General features: G+C 31.7%; 1 protein-coding gene across 1 annotated transcript in view; it reads right to left on the minus strand.

Moving 5' to 3' along the window:
* Positions 1-23,656, minus strand: part of LOC108721575 (cadherin EGF LAG seven-pass G-type receptor 1) — a 67,440-nt gene that overhangs the window by 42,001 nt on the left and 1,783 nt on the right. The window contains exon 2 of the mRNA XM_018446193.1: positions 20,523-20,720. Within this exon, the coding sequence (XP_018301695.1) occupies positions 20,523-20,701 (179 nt within the window). The 5' untranslated portion in view covers positions 20,702-20,720. The remainder of the gene's footprint in view (positions 1-20,522; positions 20,721-23,656) is intronic.

Raw genomic sequence — 23,656 nt, forward strand, 5'->3', positions numbered from 1 at the left:
AAATATAATAACTAAAATATTTAATATTTGCATATAATATCTAAAAAGTTAATTGCGTTTATATATATATATATATATCAATTTTACTAATTAATTATATTACTACTTAATTAATTTATATAATTCGATGACGATAAATATCAATGATGGAGAGAGTGAAATTTGAATCTTGCGTCATAAACAACTTTTCTCTCAAAGTTTAGCGAATAAAAATTATGTCCACACGTACAAACTTTCTTCCTTAGGAGATTGCAACTTCGTCGCATATGTAGATAGAAAATGCGGATCGATTCACGAGCCGGGAGAAACTTACGTTTTATATAAAAGCTCGGGCGCCCCGAGGCGACGGCAACTTTCTTCTTCAACGTTCGTCTTCATTAAAGTTCGAACTCGTTCTGAAAGGCGAAACTCGTAAGAAAATTACCGAGGAAGCGGGAAGCATACTCGAAAAGTGGACTGATCGCGAGCACTGCGGGCGATTCACCGTGAACTAACTAAGAACCGCTACATCGTGCAAGATACATCAACCGACTGATAACATTCAGTGATGTAAAGTTAGATCATATTATGGGAGAAATAATTTAGTGCCATAGTAAATAATTCTTGTAGTAATTTAATATTCAAAAAGGTAATTCGTTTATCTCCAGTTTCTGGAAATTTTTGATTAATCTTGTTTCTCCTTTTTATGTTCATATTTTATATTTATAAGATGCGGAAGCAAAAGTCCAAGATTTATGCTACAGTAAAACTTTTCACATATGTACGCATACTTGAATTATATGAAACACATAAATTTTTAAAATTTTATTATTTGTGATAATAAATTAAATAGCTCATTTTTTTTATAAAAAAAAATAAAATTAAAAAAGTAAGATACAAACAAAACAAATAAAGTAATATCTAAATTTCGCTTTTGCACCTCCGATTTATAAATATTTCTAATCACATTTTTTTGACGTGGTATATCTTTCTCCATGGAAATATTTTCACGATTTAGTAAGATTGCGACATAAATGCAATTAAAATGCAATCTTAGTTCTCACCAAGAAATTCTGAAAATTGTTTTAACCTCCCTCGCAAAGACAAAGAAGAAAGGCGAAGGTGAAGAAAAACAGTGCGTCCTTGACCTTTCATCGATCTGAATGTACATAAATGATAACGAGATAAGTGGACCTTGTACATTTCATTCCTTCCTTCTGCGGCACGCGAGAATACGCGAAAGGATTTTATCGATCCTCATCGTCGCGTTCGTCAGAGCTCGCCGTGTTCGTTCGACTTCGCGTTTGTGATGCTGCATGAATTCTAATAGCGTGCCGCAAGTTTCCGCAAGTTAGCGGTATTGCACTATGAATAATTATCGCCTGGAGTGAGACAATTAATTCGTCAGAACGAGCACATTCACGATAACGGCGACGATAACAATCGATCGTACAAAACTATGAGCAGATGTCACACTTCTATATATATATACAGGGTGTTTCCAAATTAAATCGCAAAACTTCGGGAGCGTGTAGAGGAGTAAAAAACTAAGAAAAAAAGTCCTATAGACATATGCTCGTTTTTGCTCCGTTTCAGAGAAATCGAAAAAAAATGTTTACATTTCAGGGATAAACTATTTTTCAACTTAATAGAAAATTGTTGATCAATCAAATACCACTGGCAAAAATATCATACTTTTATTTTCATTTCACTTCTTTAAAAACTCTCTTTTTGAATTGTGACAATTTTGATATCTTCTAGAAAATTATAACAAATCCAAAATAATTCTCAAAAGTGACATCTCAAAATATCACCAACAGTTTATATTTATCTCGATTAGCTAAAATCACTAAATTCAAAATAAAATAATTTCCTCTTCAAACTTCGTTCACCAAAACTATCTTATAATAATCATAAATTCTAAACTTTATATGAAAAGATGTAGAAGATGTTTTTGTTTTATTAGAAGATAAGTATTATGATCTTTTTGTTTTAAGAATAACACAAATAATTAATTATTTGGCGGATAGACTGCGAAATTGAGTTAGTTTACTTTTGACGATTGATAGACTTTACCTAGTTCATTCATGATAATAACTCGAAAATCAGATTTTTTAGTTGAGTCACTTTTAAAGTAAGGAAACAATATATAACTTCTATACCTACAAAATTAATATATACATACTATATAATTTTATTTTACGGGATATTTTACTGGTCATGAATATGTTGATTTATCAGGATTTATTAAACGTGCTCATATTAATGAAAACTACGACACAACGGTTTGATTCGAGAAATAAACGCGACCATTAAATGCGAAACCATGAAATGTAATGAAAAATGTCAAAGAACGTGCAAATTAATTTCCTGGGAATTGCGTTGCAAAGTGTTCAAATCAATCGCACATTGCAAATAGATGTTGCAAAACTTCATATAGATGAAAAACTATATCGCAATGCGAAGGCGGATACAAATAAAAACGCGAAAAAACTCATTATAAGAGTCGCTTTAATTTCCTTCGAATATCGCTCTCCGGTGCATTTCAATTAATTAAGGTCAGCTGTATCTCTTGCCTCTCCTTTGTTTGCACAAAGACGATATGATGACGATGTGTACACTGGCACACAATGCTTATTGTCATTTTTCCTTCGCAATTCTTTACTTTATGAGGAAATAAATTAATAAAGAAATTAAAACTATATCTTCTTGTGATCAATTAACCTTAATTATATTAGTACGTGTAAAAAATTAAAATATCTTTTTCGGTATAAATTATGTAAAATCCTATTATTATTTCGAGGAATTCAATTTCGTTAATTAATATCGTAATAGACAGTCATAATAAAACTAAGATCATTTCGCATTATGTTTCATGGAGCAAAGTTTATCGAAATTTCGGTGGAAATTGCGTGGTTTTCGTGACAAGTCACATAAAATTCATTGCGAATGTGTGAAATTAAACAATTCTGCAGTTGTTATCGGCGTGAGCGATAATTTACGCCGCGGTAAGTGCACCCGTGGTAACTCTCATAGTAAATCATCGCCTGGTCCGCCCTGGAATTAGCGGCATCCGTACTTTCGCGCATGGCTTTCAGATTCGAAACTAAGTTTCCTTAATAATTAAGCGGAGAAATGATGTCGCGCCTGACGGAAGCTAACAATGCAATTATGATAACTTTTGTTCCTTCACGTACAGAACGCGTGTCGCTTAGTTCGCTCATCGCTAATCCGCGAAACATTTCGAACGCGACGAATGCTAAATCCCGCGGTAATAAAGTAATAATTTTGTGGGAAAATTATTGCGCTAATTAATACTGTATTCGTTATGAGTTTAATTCGTAGTGCGAATTAAATATTAAGATAAATAAGAGACATAAAAAAGATAATTGTATATCTCATTCAAAATATATTTGACATAAGTATATTCAGAGTTGGCAAACGTTACTTTTCAGTTATTTTGTCGTTACTTTTTATAGTAAACAATTTGATGTTGCAATTTTTTATGACGGTAACGCTAACTAACTAAACGCTAAGGTTGTACTAAAATTAGAAAAGTCACTTTGAAAAGTAACTTGTCACTATTACGCGTTACACTGAAAAAGTTATAAGTATAACGAGTAACGTGTAACGTTACGCGTAACGTTACTCGTTACTAAAAAGTAACGCGTTACAAATTAGGAGTTATTTTTTTCAGTAACAAATGACTTTTTCAATCCATTACAAGTAACGATTGACTTTTCTAACTCCGATGTTAGCATTACCATCATAAAAACATTCACAATGTCATTACCAAATGGTTATTATAACAAGGTAACGATCAACAAAGTAACGGCGTTACAAGTAACGCGTTACTTGCTAACCCTGAGTATATTATATCATTTTTATGTAACATATATATTGTATTATATTATATTCTTTATTACATTATATTCTATTCTTATATTATATTATATTCTTTAATATTTTTATATTATATTCTTTCTACTTTTAGATACATGTTAGAACACTTAACGATACGATCAAATTGGTAGAATATAAAAAATTGTATTTGAATAGAACTGCATTTTTGTGAATTATTATGACGAAGTGCTTCAGAACGCGTATACCGCAGAATGTATGCTTTTTAGACTTTTAGCCAGAGCAAAGTTCAGCCCTATGCAAAACGTTGCATATATGGCAGAGCAGCACGTTTTGTCAATCTCGCTCACAGTATGCGGCCAATTTCCGTGGCGAAATACCAAAGTCCATTCACCGTGTATGTGCAACCATACAACAGACGTATCGACAGGCTTGTAGGAAACCGTTATCAAGGTCTTTTTTCAGTATCCTTCACTTCAGTATTTGTTGCTCAGTTAGACCGTAACATTATTATTATTCACATGTTTCATTCTTGCTCATAAATTTATGTACGACAATCACGAGACGAAATTCTGTCAAACTTTTTTCGATTTCTGATCGATCGTTCTCGATAATTGAGATAGATCTTTCGATCAATTATCTTAATTGAACCTGTTATACCGACAGCCTTAGTTAATTAACTCTGGCAATATCGTATCTTCCCTAAGGTCATGTTACTAATTGCATAGTAGTCCAGTAATGCAAGAGGCAATTTGAATTTATTATCTATAATATTAATCTACTTTATTATCACTACTGTGATAATAAATCTCGACTTTTAGTCATTTCATAGATTCATTGAACATTTAAATATTACTAAAACTAATTAACAATAAAGACATCTTTCACAAATTTTGAATATCAAATTTATGTTACTTTAAATTAATTTCAAAATTCAATACAAAATCTAATAGAATATGTTTTAATATTTAAATTACAGATTATATTTCACAATATAATCTTTCATTACTTATTCTAAAAATTTATCTTTTATTATTGAATTAATTACTACAGAAAAAGATTAATTTTAAATATTAAATGGAAAATACTTTTCTCTCATCCGTTTTAATATCTCAGTAAATAACTTTTTATTGAATATCAAGAAGACAGACGCAGTTCGTTAAACAATTATTGATGTATAAATTACATAATATCCATTTATCGTACAGGTACGTTTTAATTCAGCAAAGCGCATTAAAATATAAATTGAACCCGAAGGCAAATACAAAATAATAGTTTAATAAGTCGAGACATAATTTCTGTTGCTCGTAATGTTCGTGAACAAAGCGTAGCGTTGCACGTTATATCTTTAAAGAATATTTTAAACCACCTTTGTACAAAAATTTATTTAGTGCGTAAGAAACTCAATTCTTCATAAGATATCATAAGAACTTTATTATCATGGTAGGAAGGACGAAATAACAAATGTAATTAATTCAACAAAGAGAGTTTAACAACTTTTAATTCTCCCGGCATTTCGCAAGATAGAATTGAGAAGCAACGTTTCCATTTACTTTAACATTCTCAGTTTGATAAAATCTTGCACTTTAATAGTCTAATAATATCTTTAGGCTAATTGTGAGATACGATACGCATCTTTCACGACATCTTGAGAGAGCACACTAGAAGTACAACCGACATTAATTTAATTAATTAATAGCTTTCCTAGAGGCATAGCAGTAATAGCTACATAGTGCAGTTACATTATCGTCGTGTCTACCATACATCATGTATGCCGTCAATATGCTTCAAGTACATTTACAGCTTAGAAAGGTTTTTTTCGATCAAATTAACTCGACATCAATGAACGGCATCGTATTTCTCATTCGATGGAACGTCTTAATTTTGCAAAAACATTCTGTCGATCTTTGATAATAAGTATAGGGAGTTTTGAACTAGTTACATAAACTTTCAGTGAGATACAAGAGCTAGGAAAAGTCATCTTTAAATAAAATCACCAACTGCGATGTACAATTAATTACCATACATAAATAATCTTGAAAAATTATGCAAATTTTTAATAGAATTTTGATCTAGATATTATTTCTTTCTAAGATAGAATTGCTAATTAAGGATTGATTGTGATAGTATTGAATTAGTATATTCATTTTATACGAACAACAGTTAATTACGCAAAGTTAAAGAAGGTTGAAAGAAAAAATTTTTTTCTATAGTGTCTCGTAATAAAGTGACTAATTGAATATTTTAGGTATATAATTTCCTGATATTTTAAATATTAATTTCTGCAAGATTAACAATATTAAACATTCAATAAATTTAAACATCGTATAAATGTAACCGTGCAATAAATTACCGTCAATTTCCGTCTTGTTAATCGATAAATTAAGCTCGCTGAAAGGCTCTCTCAGCAAATTGGCGGTTTCTGAATGTTCATTCCTGATCTTACATGATTATTAATAGTGACATGCGCGAATAATGATTGACAGCATCAAAGAAGCTAATTTGCATCTTCACCATCCATAACTCAATATGCAATATGGAAACAATAAAGCGTATCAAATATTAAATCGTATTGTACATATACAATGGAGATTAAAACAATACTTCAAAATGATTGAAATTCGTTGAAAGTAAAATGATAAATAACTGTATGACATGATGACAAAATATATGACATATTAAAATTTAAGCTACACGTTCGTTGTAATTATTAAAATTAATATATTTTGTTTCTAAATTTAATTCTTTTTACTTGCAGAAATTATTTTTAACTGAATTAAAAGTATAAAATAATATTAAAGTACAAAAATAATTTATAATGAAATCCTAATCGGTCACCTTTAAGCGCGCGCGTAAAATCACGTATCGCATACCGAATTTTACACAACTAGATCAGAGAGACAATCTATCATCCCTGCCGATATTATTTTTTTACGATATCATATCTCTGATTTGACAGTGACAGTTCCAAACCGACACTCATCAACTTTTATTAATTCAATGCTATTGAAAGGCCACACTTTTTATCACGTTAATTTTTTCCATGAAAATGTCGTAACGAAATATTTGTGTCCAACTTTCTATATGCACACAAAATAATATAGTACATCGTAATCTGTTTCTTACATTATTTTTTAATTCAGTTAAAATTTAATTTAAAAATTTCAGATGTTAAGGCAATAATAGAATTCAGAGAAATGAAAAAACATATAATAATAAATAGAAAGATAAATAGAATGAATTCTCACACGCAAATGAGTAGGCAGACACCCGAAATTTGCAGCTTGAGATTTGGGACAATCGATATACACGAACGTCAGAGCGAGATATTATTCTCGGGATGAGAAAACATAACGGCTATAGGTCACGAAAGATTATGAGGGCGATGTGTGTAGCTTTTGCGAAACTAAACTAGTCCAACTTTGCCGACGGCTCAGGATTTGCCATTTTAAGCGTTTACTTATGCCACATACAGCGGCGGATTCTCCCAAAGTCTCTTGAAATTGCTCGCCGACGGGCATAAGCCTCGTTTGATGTGCGGATTAGAAGCGTTTGCATGAGGCATCGTATAAGAATAAGAAGCCTCCAGCGCGCAAGAGTAGATTGACACAAGCCAAGACGCGAAGAGAGCACAAAATTTCCGCTTTACGCGGATAAATGCCAAATGTGCCCAGCTTACAATTTCTTATATTTTGGCAACTTGAACTTTAACATGTGCTGGTATTTCTTTTTTTTACATAACTAAAGATTTTCAAATTATATATTTGAAAATTGTGTTTAAAAATATTCATTAAATTATTCGCATATTCTACTTCAACACAAATCATCGCAACAACTCAGTTTCTCATTCCATTTTAAAGTTAACTAACTATCATGGAAAATATCGTAAGAAAAGAAGAAGCTCTCTCGATGAATGTAGAGGGAGAGAAGAAAGAGATAGACTATAGGTCGCTTTCTGACATTTGTAAAATATCAGAAAAATGTCAGTTTGCCAAGTACGATTTGGGAACATTTGGACATCAAAATTTATTTGTTGTGCATCTATGGAATGTAGTTATTCATAGAATCGTCAACAGTTGTAAAATGTATGAAACGTATGAGTCTGAGAATGTAGATTACAAATGTTTAATGTAACAACAGTTGCGTTCGGCAACTAAAAAGCCGCTTTGCAACTGTTGTAAAATTTTTTGATGTAATTAGTCTTGCCCTTAGTTTATCATTGGATTTAAATGTATAAACCAATCATATTAAAGAATTTTACAACAGTTGCAAAGCTGCTTTCTCTACTGAATGCAACCATTAATTCTTTTTCAAATGAGTGGTCAACTTTTTTAAATCAACGAAATTTTCACATCTTTATAACTTTAAATGTAAAATTTACACACATACACAGATATATATATATATATTTATACTTTACATCAATATTTGATTTCAATATTTTAATTATCATTAGAGATATTGCTGCAGAATATTTTAAATATGCAAAATATGACAATGTATATTCAAAGTATCCTACAAATAAAGATGCCAAAAAGAGATTTCGAAAAAATGATATTAGAGTTTTAATAAACTCACACATTACTCAATTATATTTTCAAAAAGGAGAAAGTGTTACTATTTTTTTATAATTATATAAATATGGTGTATATAAAAATAATATATAGAAAATCAATATAACATAATAAAATATTACTTTTTTTCTATGGAACTAATTTAATATCTTTCGAACTGTAAATGCTACAACGAAAAATTCATCGAGCACACATTTCTAGGGTCTATGGGGAGAAATAAGAGGGAAAGTACATCACGTTATAAAAACGAATATTTAAATGCGTTAAAAGAAAATTGGCACAAGTTTGAGAGGCATCGGAGCAGAGCGGTGGTAACAAAACGGTCAGGCTAACTTTTCAATAGTGCTCGTCGAGCGCGTTTGCTGCGGCGTTTAATTAAAATTTTTCCGCCCGCCTTTGCAAAATTGATATTTCACCCATGAAAAAATCGACACACCATCGCGGAATCCTCCCTTCGCCCTTTCTCTGATTACCTTTTTTTTCTTTTTTCCGTTGGTTCACCGCCAATTCTTCTTTTTACGAAACTTGAACGCGCGAACAAAAGCACGCATACGCGGCTGATCTGAAATTTAAATCTCCTTTGTTCACGAACATATGCGAATTGAAGATTTTAAATCGCCATGTAAGCTAAACTTTCGAAGGTTCGCAAAATTACTTTTCTTTGTAAGAGAAGGAGAAGAAGAAAGATAGAGTGATTGAGTAAGTGAGTGAGTGAGTGAATATAAAAGAGAGAAAGAGAGAGAGAGAGAGGAAGGGAGGAAGGGAGGAAGGGAGGAAGGGAGGAAGGGAGGAAGGGAGGGAGAGGGAGAGGGATAGGAGAAGCTAAAACCGAATGAGCCGATAACGAGGAATGTCGAGGGAGAGTTTGTGGGGATGTTTCACATCGTTTCGGCAGAGTGGCGATCGAACGTGACCACGGATAACATTGTTGTACGTGAGTTACCTGAAACAGGTTTGATATATAACCACAATGTTTCAAGAATTACAACTGTTTAATATTAGAACTATGAAACGATTATAACAGTAGCCAAAATGTTTGATTTGGTTGTAATTTCTGTTGTGGATAAGTTTTTTTTAATTATTATTAATAATGGAAGATGAGAGAAATATTATATTGGAAATATTATATCAAATTGTATATGTTGATGTATCTTCAAATAAAATTTCCAATTACCGCAGTATAAAAGTTGTATCTAGAATTTAGACTCGCTGAGTATAAATTATAGTAACTAATTGCATAAACTAGTCAAAATGTATTATATGCTTCGAAAGTTTTATAAGCACATTATATTTCTTTATTTATAAAAATTTTAAAATGATTACATCTAACATAACATCGAAATGTAAATGCGACACGTATAAGGTAATTACAGCTACATTTTCTTATTAAAGTCAGGAAAGTTATACTACCCTTTCAAAAACTTATTTGTAATGTGTCTTTCTTATGGGTCACCGATTCATATACATATCGCGTCTCAAAGGATATGACATGGCCTTCGTAAGCCGCTTACTCGGGCAAAAATCTCCGCTTTATTCGTCTTCTCCGTCTCGCCAGGCAATCACCACCACGTCTTTTTCCCATGAGCTTTTTAAAGCCATTATACCATCCCTTTACTCCTCTCGCGACTTCGCGAGCGAGCGAAGCGAATTAAGTGCACGGAGAGATTTAGAGTCGAGAAGGGATTAGGTCTTTTCGCGGGAAGAATGAAGGCAAGTAGAAGAAAACGATAGTGCGACCGACAAGGTGAGATATGATGGCTTTTATAGCCTTTAACGAAGTCGAAGTGACTCGATCGAACTACGGAAGAACGTTGAATACTTTAACATTCTGTACATATTAAATAGTATTATATATTCATTATTTCCTTCAGTCTTTCGCTTACATTCATGAAATATTCGTAACCGCATTTAAATACATAATATTTCGTAAAAGTTCAATATACAAGGTATTTAGACCTAACACACCATCTGCTAATGGCAGATTCCTGAAATTATTTTGAGACTAAAATTCTAATATCAAAATGTCGGGGCTATAATAGTTTTTGAATTATAAACATTTAAAACTAACAAATTATACCGTCTAAAATTTGCGCGTTTAGGTATGATGCAAAGCAAAGTGCCAAAAGTAAAAACTAAAGTTACCTGCTAATATCGATAAATGATATCGGTAAATATTACAGGTGGTGCGTTAGGTCTGTATACAAGCATAGAATTTAATAGATATAGCAAAGCAAAATTAAGTATATACATATAAGATAATTCTAAAATGCACGAATAGTTCTAGAATTGGCGACGTAATAAAAGATTATAAAATAATAAGATTAAAAACATAAAAATGTATCAAATAAAAACATAAGTAATTTTAATCTTAATGCAATTATCACAATTCTCTAAGCTTTATATTTCAATCTAATTCATATAAATTTTTAAAGAAATCTACCAAAGAGGGAAATGGCGTTCTCTCTTTCTCTCTTATCTTTCCTCGAGTATAAACGATTAAAATGCTTCGTAAATAATTAATCCCTGCGGATTAACCGCTGTGGATGCGAGACTTCACTTCAAGATGCAAACGAGAAAGTGGATAAACATGTTTCTAGCTCGACCAGCTGTGCGAACGTTGATACGAACTACTTCCTCTTCGATACGAACCTTGGAGACTCTATATTAATTATTCATGAAAGCATAAATGAATCGAAACATTACAATCGGTAGTTTAGCCTTTTTCAGTCGCGTAGGATTTAATTGTGTAATAAAAAGTTAAAGTTCTTGCACGGTTCATGTTTCTTCCTTTTTTCTCCATGTTGGAGAGAAAAAGAGAAAAGATGAACCGTGCAAGAAGTTTAGCTAAAAAGAACAGGTCTAAAGTGACATAGGTCCATACGTCATTATCGTAATTAATTACAGCGAACGAAAATACCACATTTAGCGTATTATTATAAAAATATTTAATCGAATTGTAATTTAATAGCTCTGAGAAGAATAACTTTAGACAACTTAATTAATATTTGTTATAAGAAAAATTTAAATATGAAGTCCTTTAAATAGCAAAGAATAACAATATGATATAGAAAGTAAGAATAGAAACTTATTTCTATATATCATATCGAATATAAATCCAGCTTTAATTTCGAAAACATTATTAGAAGTGCAAGATCTTGTTTTCTCAAGTTTTGTATTTTAATTTTACATTGGTAAAGATATGTTAATCTGTACAATATGTGATAAAAATATGCTACTATGTGTAAGTAAGATATATCTTTATCATTAAAATCACAAAGGTACATAATATTCTGAAACTTGTTACTTATATTTACATCGTGAACATTAAATACAATTAATCGGCAACGCATATTCTGAATATATTACTTATTTGCAACAGATTGTGCAAAACAGTACGCAATTCAGCGACATCATCACAAACGCGCTCATCAAAATAATTTTCATGTCCTATGGCATTTAATTAAATGGCCAATAGGATTGATATGAACGTCGCGTTTAAACAAATAATTACACAGACTTCGAGCATAATGAACCAACACCCAGTGCTTCACAGGACATGCATTACGATTAGAATTACAATGTCCCTCGTACATTTTAACTCGGATTAATTAGGTAAAGATAAAGATAAAAGCTCAGTTATTTTTAATTAAATTTCAAAACAGTAAATTTAATAAATAATATAAAATTTTAAAGTATGTAAAGATTTAAATAATGTAAAATTTAAATGAAATACACATAAAATTTCTGTATCTTAGTTTCGATTAGAAAATGTTTTAATTACTGTAGCTTGGAAAAACATTTGTTAGTCTATTAAGACTTTTACGATTTAAAATAGTAAATATTAAACTGATTCAGATTCGTAAACAGATTTTTCGCCAACTAGTAATTTAACGTATAATAATCAGTAATTTAACTTATTTCTCTTACTATATTACATGATATTCAATCAGAATTCAAGTTATAAAGATTTTGCTTCAATCACCTATAAAAATTAAATTCATTAAAAAATAAAAATTCATTAAAAAATTTTTTAAAACATCAAACTTTAAAAGTAATGTATTAATCTGGTTGATTTTTCTTTAGATAATATCAAAATGATTAATAGATTAATAGAGAAAATTTTAATCATATTGATTCGACAATATTAATATCAATAATTTAATGAAATATGAAAAACAAAGTTAGGATCTTACTCGAATATTAGGAATATACGATTTCGAGAGTCGTGTAATTTGTCAATTCTGGTGCAGTCCAAAATATTCCGTCGTGAACACAACCACAGCCGACATTTGTGGTTTAAACTTTGCCGACAAACCGAATCGGATCGTCTAAATCACCCTGATGAGAATAACAAGAGACACCGCCTCCGTCTTCCGAAGTTACGAAACTGCGAGGGTGGAGGCGAGCTTGGTTAAAGCGACTTCGTCTAACGTTTAACTCACTAGCAATCAGCACTTGAATTAATTCCAAGACGACGATAGATAGAAAATTGATTATTCACCGAATATCTTTTATTTAGGCTCGCTTAACGAGTTCATTTTAGCAAATGATAAAAACCAAAGAAAAAGGTCGCACAATTGGAGAAATTAGAAGATTTTTTACATATACATAGATATACAAGGTTGAGAAAAGGAAATGCAACGCCATTACCGTTATTGTTACTTTTTTCCAGTGTAATTTAGCAGGTTTTTCTTTTTTAACAATGTTCAATACTAAATAAATTGTTTAATTTAGAAAATTTTAATTATATTAATAGCATATTAAAAAATAATGTATAATTATAAATAAAATATTAATTTGTTCGTTTTTAATCACAAATTACAATAGTGCAAGCTCAATAACGGTTCACGGTATTTTATAATAAAATATAGTAGATGTATGATCATTTCGCATAATGCGTGTCACATAATTATATCAAATTTTAAAAATAAATTATAAACTGAGAAGATAATTATAATGTATGTCATATATATGCAATTGATTATACATTTTGTAATAAACATCTTTGCCTCACGGATATCGATTTGATTCAGAAACACGAATTAGCTGGTCCGATCAATCTCTACGGATTTAAACGGAGATTGTGATCATAAATGGAAAATGTTAGGTTAGTATAAACCATATCGTCACTTCTATTGCGATTCGTTAAAGTTCCGGAATAGCGCAATCAGAGTTTGTGAGTTTAAGCGCTCCCACCGAAGAGGCTTCGAAGCGATTAACCGACCAGGTGTCAGCGCACCGGAACTACCGATGGCAATACCATGAAAGCAATGTAGTTTGTATCGTTGCGACAAGATGATTGAACTTGCCCATTAATCCTTGCGATAAATATCCCGAATAACGTTTGAGAAATGCTATTGGAAAAAATGAAGATATTTATGTACAAAAAACGATCAAATATTTGAAAAACTTTAGTAATATTTTAATAATCAGAAAGATTATTTAAAAATATATTCTGTAAAAAAATATATTGTACTTATTGTCTCATTACACACCTGATATAATTAATATCACAAAAAGTTGCGCAAAGAACTCAATACTGGTTTCAAGCTATTGCGCAACGACGCGGAGCAACAAAGACGCGAGTCGAGCGCTGCAAATTGCATAATGTATCTGCACCATCCACTCCTCCGACATGGAAACTACTGTAGATGTACATCCCTAATTACGCGGAGATTAAACTCAAATTACGTAATCTAACAATACGCGGCAACTCGATAAGCCGTTATCGGGATGAGCGCGCTAAGGAAGCGCGCATCGAATTATCCGGGGATCCATTCAGGGGAAGAAATTACCCTCTCGAGGCTCCCACGAAAGCGTATCTTCCTGTATCGTTATACGATATGTTAATCATTTTAACCCAGATATACGAGAGACTATCACGTATCTTCCATGTGCCAATATTGCTTTACCGTGTAAATATAATATACAGAGTGAATTTTGTATGATATTAATAATAATGAGATAAAAAGAAGCAAAAAGAGATAAAGAAGAAATTGTTAAATTATTTATCGGATTTTGCTGAATAAATTTACTCGAAGCGCTGGAAGCTAGTAATATTAGAATAAAGCTGTAAAGACTAAATGTTAACAGAAAACAAACAAGGAAGGACAAAAGGGAAAGCTTGGAAAGCTTTACAGTTCAGGCAAACAATAACCTGACTTTTAATGTGGAATATCTAATATTTTGTAAACAATATCTATAACATTAATTTATATGCTAATATAACAAAATCAGTTTAATGCGTCCTACATTTACGTCATTTCGAATATATCAATTTCTTAACTAGAAATAATACAATAAAATACACAATAATATAATAATCAATAATAATGTGAGATTTAAAATTGCGTGTCTTCCTGTATAACGTGTTAGACGTAATACCGTTTCAAATTAATCTCCTTTGTGTGCTACGTCGCGTCGTTGCGAATTCTCTCGTGCGGACGAGCTCGTCATTTCACACGACACGCGTATCGGCCGGATATTCCCTCGCTATTCCGTTAGTCAAGGGACAGTCCATTAACAAAGATGAATTTCGCCAGTACGGGATGCAGCCAGCTGAAATCTATCGGGTGTAACGATAGACGGCTTAACAATATTGCCCCGGCGACAGATTGTCACAGCGATTTTAACGTTGTTAAGGGTAACGTGAAAACGAAGTTAAACGCTGCACCCTCTCTCTCCGCTCTCATCTCCGTTTACTGCCTATGTACTCTCGTTCCGGCTCGATGCAATGCAGCGCAAGATGCGCTTAATTGCAGTCGCCCACCTTGCCGGAACATGAAACCCCGCTTAACATAATTTCCGTACTATGTAATACAATACCGCTCGACTTTCCGAGTACGAACATTTAATTAACCGTTGGTATCTAATAGGAGACCTACGATAAAGCAGCATGGACACGTTTAATGGTATAATTATGCGATTATGATGGAGCTAATTAACGATCGAACTATTACGCTTTAACATCGAAACTTCAGCTATGGAATTCAACTCTATTTTTAACAAATAAAAAATCATTTTTAGTCGTTAAATATAATGTTTATATTCGTGTCAAATTTATTTCAAAGCAGACTATTGATAGAATCTTTCAGTTTAATAATAAGTATTAATATTTCAACATAGGGATAAGTGCAATCTTCTTGATATATGATACAAAATATAAATCTCGTTCGTGTAATTTTACCATTGATTTAATTAAACGTTAAAATATTTTAGTAGGAAACCTGCATTGCAAAATCAATTAGGTAATTACAATTAACGTCGTTTAACATCATCAGTCGAGTAGTTAACATATTCACTGCGAACTGCGTTTTTTGACAAAAACGGATGCCTGTAAAACGAATTTGCACATCCCATGAGAATCAGTTGATTGTTGGGAATTGTAACGAATCATGCAGAGTGATGCGGTGTAATGGACGATGGTATAAATTATCAGGTCCTAGCTCGTTTGGAAATTTAACGGATAATCGTGGCAGAGATTGCCGAATTGTGGCTCGAATTCGCGTGACGCGCATGAATAATGGGCTTGAAATTACACGCCGGACTTGCAATAATGGCATCAATAGCCTAACGAAGATATCTTTAACAAAGATATTATATGCTTTTCTGGAATGTATTTCAACCGGTTCTTTCTTTATTACGCTCACATATTTATGGATGTTATGCATCTATTAAAATGGAATCAGCAAATTGGCGATATTTAAAATTTAATTTAATTTTAATTAATTAACGCAGTGTCATGAAAATTCAGTCGTATGTATAATTTTTTTAATTGTAAAAAAAGATATTTAATATTGTACAGTGAAACGCTTTTATCTATAATTTAAAATGAAAGTGAATATATTAATTAAATTTTAACTTATTAACGCACGTTTAATCTTGGTTAATTTTGGATAATAAGATTAGACCTCGATATTAAATAGATTTTGGTGCTTTTAGTCAAAATTTTTGCACGTACTTGCCCTTTACGTATTAAAATAAAATTGGTGAGTCTCCCTAAAGGGGCAAATTTCACTTATAATTAGTAGAATTTTGTCTCATTAAATCACTCACGCACTTGCAAAGAAATTAGACTGTGTATTTTGATTTCTTTTGTTCTATATGTTAATGAATTAGACGTTCCATTCTAGAAGAATTCTAGTAGAATTTATGGGGAATAAAACTGGGTGTGCGTGAAGCTTTTCAATTAAAAATGTTTACACTGCACTGTGTGGCGAGCTTAACCTATTAACACGCACTCGAAATGGAAGCATTAAATTTATAACTATCATAATGGACGGGTAGCTTACTGGTGTACATCGTAATCTCGTTTTCTACAATAGCGTCCAGCAAAAAGCCCATATTTAAAAGACTCGCGCGTGTATGGGTGTGTATATTCGCATAAACTCGTCCAGTCACGTAACGGAACAACGGAAATTAAAATACTGCCCGCATGGGTCGTCGTGGAATACTACTATATTTCAGATTACGGTGTAATATTACGATATTCAGTTTTATTCACTTTTCAAGTATTCCTTAAACACTTCAATCCAATGCCGCAATCTCCGTAGCCAAAATTATAACCGCGATTTATTTTCTACCATGCACTATTCGCGATTTAATCTTCAGAGGTCTAATAATTATTTTGTAGGAAATAGAAGATATACATATATATAACGTGAAATTCACACTTTAATTTAAACTTCTACTTTTATATTTATCATTATATCTAAATTAATTTAATCTTTTAACGGTTTATAAAAAATAATTTAATATTACCTAAATTTCTAAAATTTTCCCCGTTTAAAAAATACAGAAAAGAAAATAACTTATTTTTTTATCTAATCTCTTCAAAAATTTCTCTTTTTATGAAAGATTAACTATTTAAATTCCAATTTTAATAACCGAATCTTTATATTGTTTGTATATAATCCGGTAATTATACTGTAAAATGGAACGAAACTTTGAAAAGAAAATTATGCAAAACAGAATCATTTTACAAAAGAGATCAATTCCAGAAGCTGTCAGACACCAATCGCTGAAATAAACGAGTAGTATCAAGGGGCAATATTGCGTACGTAATGAATATCATTGATCATAGATTAAATATCAATTTGAATTTAACTACGACCGGAGTAATATAGAAACCTACTATGAAACATTATCAAACTCTCTTGTCAAACGTTGGTGGAACCACTGTAACAAGATCGAGTATTCCGTTTATAATATTATTTAATTTATTGCTAGAAAAATGAAAGTAAATAAAAAGAGGTGTTAAAAAACTATTATTTAGTTTATATTTCCACGCAAGAGAATCGCAATTAAAAAAATATATTAAAATGCATATAAGAATAATCACAAGGTAATATGATCAAAATACGTAATATGCAAAAAGTGCAACGTAAAACGGATCTCTCTTTCGACGACAAAGAAAGATAAATAAATTGAATAACCACAAAGAAGTAATAAAATAGAAAGAATAATAAAGAAATAGCCAAGTAATAAAGAAATGAAAATAGTTATATGTATCATCGCTTCGTAATGAAAAGTTAACAGTTCATTCGCGATATTGAAGTATCGTTGGATATACATGAACAAACGGACGTGACTATCGACAGTGAGCGATTTTTGCTTTTCTTCGGAAAATACAGAGAAAAAGGAAGAAAAGGCGGAATTACGAAAAATCAAAGAGAGAGAACAACAGAGAAAGAAGATGGTTTCATTATTATTGTAGACATGAGGATCGTCCAGCTTATAATTAACTCATCCAGCTTTTAACTAACTCGAACGTCTTTTCCGCTAAAATTTCATTATTTTTTTAAAGAAAATATAATGAAATCTTAGCGGAAAAGACGTTCGAGTTAGTTAAATATATTATGTGTGTAATATATTATTTTACACACGAAATTATTCTTTCCACACAAATTTAATTAACTACTGAAACAGTGGTGAAGCTGGTATTTAAAAAAATATCTAAGGCCGGTATTCATAGTCAGATCTTATATTCAAAACCGTCTTAAGTACAGTTTTAAGATGTCACGAACCAATCAGAGGGCCGCATTAGTGTCTTAAGACATTACTTAAGACGATCTTAAAATAAGAATCGACTATGAATATTGGTCTAAAAAACTCTTTTAACGAAAAATAAACATAAAAGTTGTATTCTCGTTCCTTTGTTATATAATTATATAATGTAAAATTTTATGGGCAATAGAAAAAAGCGAGTTCTCTCAAAAATTAACTTTCAAAAATATCTATAGTCCCACGGGAATTCACTTAGCGGACTTAATGGAACTGCTTAGTAATATTAATTATCAATGTTAAAATAATAAATTCATATTACTAAAACTAATAATGAAACTAAATTGGTGAGAGAGAGATAACGTCAACAAAATATTATCAAAAGTAAAATAATAATTAATGAAAAATATAGAGATGTATCTCGTTAAAGATATTGGAACTCAGCAAACTTATATAGCAAGAAAATTGCATTATAAGTTCAAAATCCCTCGGAAAAGCGTATGGAGACCTGTTGAACTTAACCAGACTTGGTAAAAATCTGAAAATTCTCATACAGATTCATACTTATTTTCGTTTTTCGCTTATTTACCAACTTAAGAAAAGTAAAGGAAGTTATCTCTGCTATTATTCACAACTATTATAAATGTGAAAATGTCGAAAAAAAAATGTGAATCGATATTATGGATTTTCTGATATCGGTGACCATCTCCATTACGAAGAAATTTCGTCGATTTTCTTGATATATCGAAATCTCTCTGAAGCGAAATATAAGAAGGATTTACATTGAGTAGGAGAATGGGATAAAACGTCAGAAGAACGGCACGTTTTATCGACGCCATTTACGACGATACCTTTTGTCCAGCCTTTTCTACTATATCGAAGATCGTCGATCTTTCCTCGATCGATCGAATCGTGCGCGAAGGGAAACTTCGTGGTTGCGCTTTCCCATTTCCCAGCAATTTCCGGAATGGGACATGATCGATCGTGAAACTTTATCTCTCTCGCGCTCTCTCTCTCTCTTTCTTCAGTTTCCTCCGTGTGTCATTCTCTTCGCAGCATTCTCGTTTCTTCGCCAACCATTTAATTCACATTCGAAGGTGAAGGTCAGAATGTCATTTATGGCAAAGAGGAACACGAGTCATCGATTTTGCAATTATCGACAGGATAAAATTTCTAAAGTTGCACGATCGTTATAAATATATACGACATTGAGAAATTAGATCGCAGGAAAAATGCAGGAAAAAAGGACTTCTCTTCATCGAGAACGAGGTCATGGAAGAAGGCCGAAGTGGTAAAGTCGTTTAGTATTCCAGCGGTATCGTCTTTCAACGTAAAGGTACACCGATTAGCTCTGTGACGAACGAATCGGCGATCCATAAAGAACCGCGAACGAAATCGCCGACGTGCCGAAAATAAAAGGATATAAAGTAAACGTGACTGGCGTATCGCCGAATTTTCTGACCAATTTCTCAGTTAAATTGCTGTACATTTTTCAGAAATACAGCACGCGAAATAATAACTCACAAAATGAAAAACGTGCAAAATTAACAGATAATCATACAATTTTTTTAATTTTTGAAATATCGTTAACCATTTTGCCTTTAATGAAATCCACAGAGAAGAAAACGTGATACAATCATTATTTTTATCCTGTTACGAACTAATCCGATTAAATTCTTCGTCAAGATCTCTAGAATACGAATGAAACGATGCAAAAATTGCAAAATAACAAGTAATAAACGATTAATCTAAAACGTAGCAAGAGTAAAAAGAAAGCAGGACGTGAAGATTAATTAATCGACGTTTCATTAAGTTCTTTCTTCTTTGCTGGTAATAATGAATAATTAAATAAAAAAATACTTCTCGCGTAATAATTATATCTCGAGAGATAGGAACAATGAAAATGCAATTTTCTAATATTAACATTTAATTCTAATATGCTTCTGTCAAATATCTTATTTTAGGTATAACTAATTACCGTAACATTTTATTCCACAATTATCAATATATTCTTTAGCGAATTTTTTCAATGCCTTCATATCCGAGGAAAATTCCATACAATCCAAAAATTAAATAAACGCTTTGTCTGCTTAAAGTTAAACTTACCTATAGGTGATGAACGCAAACACTAGGGCCACCAGGGATAGGCTTCCTCCAAGAACGACGATAAGGCTGAGCACGCCGTCCTGGTCGAAGGAACTTGCGATTCCCGTGGAAATGCCATTAGCTATTCCGCCGCCGGGTTGCGGAAAACCATGAATCGCGCCGGTGTATAGCGTCTCCATGTCGCCGTTATACCAGCATCTACGACAGAATAAATCTAATTTATCAAACGAATACAAATGAAAAGCAAACATAAAGATAATTAGAAAGAAAAGGATAATTAATATATGTAAGGGAAAAATGTGGAGACACTGGCGCTTTTGAATTTTTAATTACCACATATGCTTAATTAAGGGAAACGAAAGATAATGAAAAATAGGGAAATAGGTTTAATTAACTGGAATTAATTAATGCATGCGGTAGCGCAAATACTTTCGCCGTTTACTTGATTCCGATGAAATTAAAGGAAGAACAAATTAATAAACGTTTACTGTGATCCAGAGAAACGTTTATCGCAATATAGCTTCGGCCTTCATCGCCATAAATTTTAATTAGCAACGGAGACTATTAACTCTCGAGGACGCGGATTTTGACAATTCAAAACGCTATCAGAGATTACCGCACGCGAGGAAACAGTTTTGTGTAATATATTCGGGCTGCTGCTCGTGTTACTATTATATCTCTGGACGATATCAGAGAATTCAGTCCTGAGTAAATCTTGGTCTAGCATTACCAGAACGAGGACACTTTATATCGTATATTATATAATACTATATATAATTAAATTTTCTTGTCATGAAGATAATACAAAGCTTAATATGATTTCAGTTATATTTAAATATAAAGAACGTAATTATATCTATCTCTACAAATTTTTTTAGTATTCAAGAAAATGAAACGAAATAAAGCAAGCGCGAAGTACTTTTTTGGCAAAATAATGATAATGATTTCAATATGCCAAACGCGTGTTAAATTTATATTGTTCCTAACTCATATATTTTGATTAAAACAGTAAAATCAATTATTTCCGAAGGTATGTTGTTTGTCTTATTTCGTTATTTCTCCATGTAACAATTCCAAATTATTTATCAAAATTGCAAATCCCGATCTCATCCGACATGAGCTCCAACAACTGTCGGATTTATTTCAATTTGTTCCACTAGCACGCATTGACAGACACGCGTATCCTTTTTCAAAGAATATTATCGTAATTAAATCGAATATTTAAAAAAGAGATAATCAAATATACATATATCATGTATTTTATTTTGAAAATGACATAATCAATACGGTGTATTCGATACATAATTGATGCAGATAATTAATTAAATGTTTTTCGCGTATATATACATTTGATAATTGTATATAACCATTTATTTACGTGAACGAAATTGGATTTCATTATCTCAATTCGACGTAAATGATTTTATAATTCATGCGAGCGTGAACCTTATTGTAGAAAACATGGACGTGCCGTGAAATCGTATACAAGATATATTGAATGGCGATGTTAGCCGATCAAATATAATTAACTTGTTAATTGTGAGCACAACATTTGCATTGTCAACTTCGAGTAACAATGTACGAGCAAAAGTTTCCCACGTCACGGCAAATCGATCAATCTTTCTCATGAACTGGTCAGCAAACGAGATTTTTTAATTAATAGTAATACGTACGCTAATTTTGAAGTTGTTAGTTCAATCACGAAGTTTTAATTGTGTGAATCAACCATTTTAAAATCTTCAATTAATAATTTAAATTTTGCACGAACACAATGTAAACCTGTTTTTATGTATTTTTTATATGTGTTTTTTATTTAGCCATCATCTAGATTCATTATAAATGTTTCTTTCTCTTATAATCTGCATATACTATTAGCAAATTAATAATACTGTGGCAAAATGATTATTAAGTAAGTATTGATGTTATACTAACATAATTCATTGATTTACTAAAATTATTAAATTATTGATATAAAACCGATTTAATTAAATTATTAGATTATTAATATAAAATCGACACACTTTTACAAATATCAAAAAATGTTATTTGCTAAAGTAATTAATTATGTTATTTTAATAAAAATATTTACAAAAATCTTTGTTTATTATTTTTGTTAAAATCATATCCTCCATGCTTGTCACTTCATACGCTAACTGGATGAAAGGCGAGAAGCTTTGCAAGTAACATGACTTTTATTTCTTCACGACAATACTCTTCACGCAATAACAATTCATCATCCATCTCGAGAACTTTCACGACACCTTCCCCTAGGAAAACAAGTTGTATGACATTAACGGTGAAAAGAGCTTCTAGCCTTTGTCCGACATTCACCATGTAAAAGCGTACGAAAGCCGTGCCTCTCGTTTGTGCAAAATTCATTTTTGCACATAGTCACCTATGTGTATAATTAATATTTACATAATATTTTCCTTTATAAAGTTTTCTTTCAAGTTTTCCTTCTTCTTTCTATTCTTCGGATTCAAATAACGAGAATTCTCTTTTTTATTGGAAGATTAAAACTGATTAATTTCCATTATATTAAAGAAAGCATAATTTATATTTATTTGATAATTTATTTAATAATTTTATCTTCGTTTATTAATAGTAGAATAGTATTATGGGATAGTGTATTAGAGAGGAATGAAATATAGCATTTCAAAAGCCATCAAATGTCATATATATTGCAATGATGAATGCGATCTACGTGCAACCGACTGGAAGTGCGAAATGGGACATGTCACGTTAACTATTCCAATCAGCACTAGTTGACAACTACGCGTTACGTAATAATGTTTAATGGCATTCGATGATAGTTCCGCGTATCGATCAGTGACGGTATTGATTATCAATCGCTCAATCCAAAACACACAAAATACAATACGTGACAGATAATATTGAGCACCTGTTCTCAAGCCCCATCCGATGAACATTCGCGCAAGTTAATATCCATTCACCGTTTTATTTTGTTCTAAGCTTCACTATACTCGTCCTAAAAACTTTCCGCAATATTTTTGGACATTCACAATATCTGTATAACGCAAATCGCGACCAATGAGTTGACGACTGGTGCCGATTTATCGGAAGATTTACAGATAATTCGGCCTTACAACAAACTGACGTGTCTGTCTTTTTAT

This window comes from Mycetomoellerius zeteki, unplaced genomic scaffold (assembly GCF_001594055.1).
Source record: "Mycetomoellerius zeteki isolate Tzet28-1 unplaced genomic scaffold, Tzet1.0 scaffold174, whole genome shotgun sequence".
NCBI classification, from domain to species: Eukaryota; Metazoa; Arthropoda; class Insecta; order Hymenoptera; family Formicidae; genus Mycetomoellerius; species Mycetomoellerius zeteki.